Source organism: Ciona intestinalis, chromosome 10 (genome assembly GCF_000224145.3).
Source record: "Ciona intestinalis chromosome 10, KH, whole genome shotgun sequence".
Classification (NCBI taxonomy): Eukaryota; Metazoa; Chordata; class Ascidiacea; order Phlebobranchia; family Cionidae; genus Ciona; species Ciona intestinalis.
In genome coordinates, this window is record NC_020175.2 from 2,369,695 (window position 1) to 2,377,755 (window position 8,061).

Here is an 8,061-nt window from a genome sequence, read left to right on the forward strand (position 1 = left end):
TAATATGTGAAAAGGTGTCCCTTCTCCCCACCCTACAATACATATCTAATATTTCTTGAGTTATAATTCCTTTCCAAAAATCTCCAGTTAGTTCTTGTGGTCATCGCCTTGATTGGTGTCATAGTTTATCGAACTATAAGTTCCGTCCTCGCCTACCAAGCTACGAGTGGTGGAATCATTCAACGCAATATCCGGCTTATTATTTCCATCACAGCTTCTATTATCAACTTCATCATTATAACAATATTGGACGTGGTAAGTGTATATGGTTTCAAGGCTCGTCGCTGCTACCATTGTAGGCGTATATGTCCTTGGGTTAACGGCAATTGCTCTAACCCAGTGGCCACTAATGGGTTGTCCAGATTATCAGCAACACACAAAAAAAATGAAAAAAAAGTAATCACCCACAAAGTAACATACATAACTTGTAAGCTGGCACGAGGTGTATGAACATCTGTGTTATAGGAACTGTCGTTTTCCGGCCACGCGAGGATGAAGTAAGTTACATTCATTCAAACTCAACACACATAATGAATGAATGAATGAATGAATGAATGAATGAATGAATGAATGAATGAATGAATGAATGAATGAACGAATGAATGAATGACTTTCAATTCTCGTGTGGCGGGCCACGACACTCTATTTTACATCGTTTCCTTATTTCATACATTTTGTGCTGCCTGCTGCTTTTCGAGTTACCACATATGAAACTTTGTGGGCGTGTTTTTTCTGTATTGCTGACAAATTGGGCATCTTACTAATGATCACGGATTAGAGTAATTACTATCTTAGAAATGATCTCGACGACAGAATGCATTAATCATGATACCATCGGTATAATAATGTGAGTTCGTCCGGCGCCGTAGCGTAGTGGTTAGCGCGCCTGCCTCTAACCCAGAGGTAATGGGTTCAAGGCTCGTCGCTGCTACCATTGTGGACGTATGTGTCCTTGAGCAACGGCAATTGCTCCAACCCAGTGGTCACTAATGGGTTGTCCAAATTATCAGCCATACATAAAAATGAAAAAAAAAACAATCCAAAAAAAAATAATCACCCACAAAGTAACATACTTGGTAACTCGTAAGCTGGCGCGAGGTGCACACCCGTGTTATAACGACTGTCGTTTTCCAGCAATTACATTTAATTCACATGGGAAGCCTATACACTGCCTTGGTATTAATTTAAATTGAATTACGTACCACATCTAACGGTAATTAAAATAGAAAATTCCATTTACCTCACCTGTCTAACAATTAATGCCATGTAAATTGCTTGGTATAAATACTGACTATAAGTAGGGTGGGGAAAATGGCACACCTTTATCACATAACTCCTAAGTATTCTGGTGTTTTAAACACTTAACAACAGTCTATGGAAGTCATGAGGGTATGGTTTTAGAATTCTTTGAATGTTCTTTGATTACTACCAAATGAAAAGAAAAAAACAGAATAAAAATGTGTCTCATCTTCCCCCATCCTACTATAGTACTTCATGGTTATACTTAACCTAAAACATGAATACGTATTTCATTTTAATCATAATCCCTCAGGATCTGAAAATTACGATTGCATTATATATTATGTAATACTAAATGTTTTTGTCATTTCAGATTTACAACAAGCTTGCTCTGAAACTCACAAACTTAGGTTAGTAAACGTGTTAAGTACAGCGCAATTTTTACAATCAGTGTTATCTAAAAAACTTACACTGCTCCTTCCCAAAACTACATGATAAAATCACATTAATCTTTAGGGTTAAGTGTGAACATCAAGCATATTTTTATTGCATCTGGCAAAGCAAGGTTCATTTTTGCCCCCAACTCATTTTTAACGTATATCAAATGTAAACTTCATTGGTGATTGCGTAGTACTATAGGATGGTACACCTTTAGCACTTAATATCCAAATGTCCTTAAAGTGTTTTAAACAATTAACAACGATCTATGCGCGTCGTGCAGATACGGGTTTATAATTCCTTGAATGTTCTTTGTTTACTACTATATGGGACGAGACAATAAAATAAAAATGTGTCCCATCTTCTCCACCCTATACTATACATCATATAAATCAACCTATTACTTTAAGTAATTCAATTCCTTAACAGAGGCGCCGCGAACCAGGACTGAATTCGAGGACTCTTATACACTCAAGATGTTTTTATTTCAAGCGGTTAACTATTACTCGTCCACAGTTTACGCCGCTTTTTTTAAAGGTCGCTTTGCTGGTTCACCATACCGATACCACACCATGTTTGGCTACAGACTGGAAGAGGTACGATTCCTATTATTTTAATTATTATATTTTGAGGCATTTAACCTTTCAGTTTTTCACACCGAACACATGACAGTGAAATATTGAGATTTACAAAAAGTTTTGCGGTAGCGGGTTAAAATGATGATTTAGATTTTTTGGTATTTTATTGGAAATAAGGAGATACTGATACGGTTTATTCACTCGTCGAAGTATTACTGACCGAAGGAAATTTTATGTTGGTCATTATCTGGCGTCGCTGCAAAGTGGTTAGCGCTCTGCTTGTATCTAACCCAGGGGTAAGGATTCAAGGCTCGTCGCTGCTACTACATTGGCGTTTGTGTCTTTGGGTAAGACACATGGCGGCAATTGTATGCTCCAACCCGGTGGTCACTAGTGGGTTGTCCAACTTATTAGCCATATACCTAAAACTATAAAGGAATCTCCACAAAATTAAATAATCACCCTCAAAGTAACTTAATGATAACTGTTAAGCTGTTACGAGGTGTATGAAACAGAACACCCATGTTATAACGACTGTCGCTATCCAGCCACGCCAGGATAAAGCAAGTTACTAATTCATTCATTCATTGCACCCATTATTTCAGCGTATGGTTGCAGCGTACGCTGAGTTCGGTATTTTCCGTTTTACAAAACAGAGCTATTTCATTCAGCACATAAAATAGATTTCAGTCGTAACCCGCGGTAGTTTTGAGACCCTTAAACCCAGTTGCCAATTTAGTTGCTTTGTTATCTGAATTAACCAGTTTTCCAATAGCTCTGGTTTTATCAATCCAGAAGCGAGAGAAAACCCGACCTCAAATAACCCCGCTATATTATGACGTCAAAACAGTGTCAAATCGTTTTATTGGTTTTAGTGCGACCCAACAGGCTGTCTTATTGACGTGTGTATTAACTTGGCCATCGTCATGATCTTAAAGCAAGCCCTAAACAACACAAAAGAACTTCTGATTCCGTGAGTAGCTTTTACAGCCCGATAAAGTGGACTTGGTTGGCGAAGGTTTGAATAAAACATACTTTATCTCTTCTAGCGTAATAAGTTCCTGGCTCGCACGGAGAAAGGCGAAAAAGGCTCAGAATAAAGCAGAACCATCAATGCCCAATGCTGAAAATGGTATACCGTTTTGAGCATTTAAATTATAGAACACCTGGAGAGTTTTAATGAGTTTTCGGACAATATAACGGAAAAGTTAATATTCTTACTGTTCAAAACTTCAAATGCCACAGCATGCGATGTCCTCGGAAGTTGTTACAGCTGGCAGTTTTCCATCTGCATACATTATAGAAGCTGGCACTTTCCATGTATAGATAAAACTTCACATTGCAATATAGTAGGGTGGGGTAAGGCGGGACACCTTTAGCACTTAACATCCAAATACCCTGGTCGTGTTTTAAACAATTAACAACGGTCTATGGGAGTTGTGACGATACAGTTTTATATTTTTTGATTGTGCTTTGTTTTCTACCAAATAGGATGAGAAAATAGAAAGGTATCCCAACTTCCCCCACCTTACTATATACTAAAATAACAATTAATAAAACAACCTTTATGACTTCTTTCGTAGCACTGAACCAAATTCCCAAGTTTAGCTATAAATCAAACCCACTTTGCTAAAAACTTCAATTACAATTTTTTCGAGGTCTGACTTTCGTAAAAAGCTCATTAACAGCTTGAACTTGTTTTTAGTTGACGACGACCCTGAATCACCGAGAAGCAGCAACGTTTTTCTGGACAATCCTGCATTCCAAGATTACCCGTTAAGCAAATACGGCGATCTTGGATTATTTTCCGAGTATTTAGAAATGGGTAAGTCCTAAAGTTATGGTAGGATGGGTTGACAAAGCACATTGGGTGAGATATGGGGCAACATCGACCTCGTTTTACAGGGTTATGGATATTTTTAATGATAAACCCAAACAAAAATTTAAAAAACAGGTATTTTTACGGCTCAGCAAAGCGACAGCAGCGATTATTAAAAAATCGGTGTTGAACGGACATTTTTTTAAGGGATTTAAAAATATGTAAATTTGAAAGCACGCTGTTTTATAGTACAGTTTTGTTTTCGTACTTTTTTAAGTTGTTTTGCCCGCGAAAATGGTGTAATAAACTTTTCACCTTTTACTGCCCTACCACAGCAAACTGAAAGTATGACGCTGGTGTAATACCATATTTCTGCAGTCATCCAATTTGGCTTTATTACTCTGTTCGTTGCGGCTTTTCCATTGGCACCGTTCTTCGCCCTACTGAACAACATTATCGAAATACGACTTGACGCTTACAAGTTTGTAACTCAGCTGCGGAGAGTGCCACCTCTCCGGTGCAATGACATAGGTGAGGTTTTTAATAATGAGTTTCTGCAACTTGTCTATGCAATTTGCCCACGCGACTCCGACGTCGTGCTGCAGTAGTTTTTAACTTTTTCATTATTTCTCCAACCCCGTGGTTACCATTGGGTTGCCCAAATTTAGCCATACAGAAAAAAAACAGAAAACAATTTTTTACTGGGTTAACTATTTGATAACTCGTAAGCGGGTACGAGCTGTATGAACTAGAACACCTATTTTATAACCACTGTCATTGCCCCGCCAACATGCGAGGATATATAAGCTATATATGCGAAAACCCGTATGCGGTACGAGGTGTATGAAATATAAAACACCCGTGTTATAACGACTGTTGTTGCCCCGCCATGTGAAGAAAAAAAAGTTACATACGTGTTAAGAAATTATAGTAAATTTTTGCTGGGTGCGAAGTGCATGAAACAGAACGCCCGTGTTATAACGACTGTTATTGCGGCGCCATGCAAGGATAATTAGTTATGTTCGAAAACTGGTAAGCGGGTAAGCGGTGTATGAAATAGAACCCCTATATGTTATAACATGTCATCACCCCGCCATGTGATGATAAATGGGTTACATACGTGATAGAAATGATGGTTTACTTTCGCTCGTCACGAGGTGTATATAAAACAGAACGCCCGTGTTTTATAGTCGCCCCGCTACAAAGACATTTATTCTTTCATGCATTTATGTATATTTGAATACTGTACGCTACTATTTACACTAACTACTCACAGGCATGTGGCTATCCATTCTACAATCAATCAGTACGATATCAGTGCTTACCAATGGACTGGTGATTGGAATCACGTCAAGCTTTATACCAAAAACAGTTTACTCATTGCTGTACGGTCCCTGTGCTAGTGGAAACAATGCTGGATCCTCGTAAGATACTATTTATGAGTTTAGCTTTAAATGTTACTTGTTGCTTTTTTAAAACATTCTGTAATGCAGTATTGAGAAACAATATCTACAAATTTTTATAAACGCATTAAAGCCACTTACAAACTGCCTATGTAAATATGTAGTACGGTGGGGTAAGATGGGACACCTTTTTATTCTATTTTCTCGTCCCTTTTAGTAGTAAACAAAAAACATTTAAACTATTAAATCATACCCCAACGACTTCCATAGACAGTCGTTAATTGTTTAAAACACGATTAGAACATTTGAATATTAGGTGCTAAAGGTGTGCCATATTACCCCACCCTACTACATACACACTTTCAATTTTTTTGAATAATTTTGTAAGTAAAAAACATTTATTATTTGTATTACAGGTGCTTGAGTGGTTTTATCGATAGCAGCTTGGGTGAAATTGGTGTAAAAAACATAAGTGTTATGAACCACATTGCACATAATTTTACTCTGCTTCCAGAAACATGCAGGTATATTTGGATACTTTATATGCTAATATACGATAAGGCAGCACGCGAAGGCTAAACTAAGCTAAATATAGCTGGTGTAATATGCGCAACTTGGCATCTACCCTTATAAAAAGAGATAACAAGTATACAGTAGGGTGGGAGAGGATGGGAAACCTTTTAACTCTATTTTCTCGTCCCATTTAGTAGTAAACGAAGACTATTTAAAGAGTTATAAAGCCGGATCTTCACGAGTCCCATAGACCGTTGTTAATTGTTTAAAACACGATCAGAATATTTGGATATTATGTGCTACAGGTGTCCCATCTTTCCCCACCCTGTCCCATCTTTCCCCACCCTACACCTTTACCACAAAATATATAATTGTCCAGGTCGTGTTTTAAGCAATTAACAACGGTCTATGAAAGTCGCGAGGACAAGGTTTTATAATTCCTTAATTGTTCTTTGTTTACTACCAAAATGTACGAGAAAATAGAATGAAAAGGTGTCCCATCTTCCCCCATCCTACTATATATATATTCACAGATAGGTGTAGCGACCACGCTTCCTTTTTTAATAAATTTAAATGTGTTTTTACTGTAAGCGCGTTTTAGGTACCAATCATGTTTTTTAGTTTTAAATATTTTCAATCTATTCTACCGTAATCGAATACACAAATATCGGTTATTATTTTTATTGTTATTAGATTATACTCTTATACAAATTGGTAGTAGAAAAAAAGTTATACATATATATATATATATATATATATATTATGGAACAGGTTTTCAATACTTTTTCTCTCCCCATTTGGCAATAAACAATGGGTATTTTCAAAATTGGATTCTCACGACTCCCGTAGACCGCTCTTAATTGTTTAAAACACGATCAGAATATTTCATTATTCTGTGCTAAAGGTGTCTCATCTTACTCCACGGTTCTATTTATATATATAATGTATAAAATATACTTCAGACAAGTTCTTGTTAACTTTGTAATTGTTTCACAGATTCCGTGCGTTTGAACCCACCCCTATTTTAAATAGCAACACAAATCAATTAAACTATTGGCACGTATTTGCTGGACGTTTAATATTCCTTCTTATATTCGAGGTACGACTGTATTTGTTACTCTGTGAATTGAAGTATTGCCATTGTAGCACAATTCCCAGGTACCATAGCGAGCCTGCTTGGCGTGTGGGACCTCACCTATTATGAATAAGACAGTGAATGGTCAAAGTAGAGACGGGCTCACTTTTCGACCATAAATACTTTTTATTTAAAAAAAACAGAGAAGAGTGAAAATAGAATGAAAAATGTTCCATCTTCCCCCACCCTACTGTTTTATACGTTCAAAACGTGTTTTTTTGTCACAATGTTTTTAAAACTGGATACCTAATTGTAGACTTAATTGTTTTTATTCCTTTGCACAGCACATCGTATTTGGTTTAAAAACAATTGTGGATTTGCTTATCAGCGACGTACCGACCGATCTCGCAATTGCTTCGCGTCGTCAAAAACTTTTGGAGGTCCGCATGTTTTACAATCAAGGTATTTTCTGACTGTACCTTAAATAAGTTCGCTTCCAAAGCCAAAATTTGATATCGATTTAGATGCCTCCGCCCTAATAGACGTTGACAGCCCAATCGACAACAGCAATTATATCAAAGACATAGAGAATACCCAAATGTAATTGATTTGGAGAAACAATGTTTTCTAATGGGAAGAGAATAATCCCCACGGACAAATGGCGGATACGAGTTATGCATATATATCTGTACATAGCTTTAGTCCTTGGTTTAATTAATACATAGAGTTTACCAAGTTAAAGAATTGTTAAACAATACTTATTATTGCTAAATTACCTGCAATAAATTGTAACGGATTGAAATTGTAGCTTTTTGGGCGAATGGCATCAGTTAACAGATTTAGGCTTATTGGTCCTTCTTTTTTTGTGCACATTTTATTCATTAAGCTTGCGTTTAGGAAAAATATATCCCCGAAGGTGTAAGATAAGTTGTTTCTATTCTATTCTATTTTTTTTTTTGAATAGAAGATAAGTTGTTTACATTTATTCTGAATAGT

At 36.7% G+C, this 8,061-nt stretch overlaps 1 protein-coding gene across 1 annotated transcript in view; it reads left to right on the forward strand.

Annotated features, from left to right (window-relative positions):
• LOC100182108 (anoctamin-4-like) overlaps positions 1–7,989 on the forward strand; it is an 18,033-nt gene extending 10,044 nt beyond the window's left edge. Inside the window, exons 15-26 of the mRNA XM_026836465.1 lie at positions 92–255; positions 1,613–1,649; positions 2,107–2,273; positions 3,131–3,228; positions 3,305–3,387; positions 3,961–4,080; positions 4,453–4,605; positions 5,351–5,498; positions 5,894–6,001; positions 6,987–7,089; positions 7,410–7,527; positions 7,590–7,989. Of these exons, the coding sequence (XP_026692266.1) occupies positions 92–255; positions 1,613–1,649; positions 2,107–2,273; positions 3,131–3,228; positions 3,305–3,387; positions 3,961–4,080; positions 4,453–4,605; positions 5,351–5,498; positions 5,894–6,001; positions 6,987–7,089; positions 7,410–7,527; positions 7,590–7,669 (1,379 nt within the window). The 3' untranslated portion in view covers positions 7,670–7,989. The remainder of the gene's footprint in view (positions 1–91; positions 256–1,612; positions 1,650–2,106; positions 2,274–3,130; positions 3,229–3,304; positions 3,388–3,960; positions 4,081–4,452; positions 4,606–5,350; positions 5,499–5,893; positions 6,002–6,986; positions 7,090–7,409; positions 7,528–7,589) is intronic.
• The last annotated feature ends 72 nt before the right edge of the window (positions 7,990–8,061 follow it).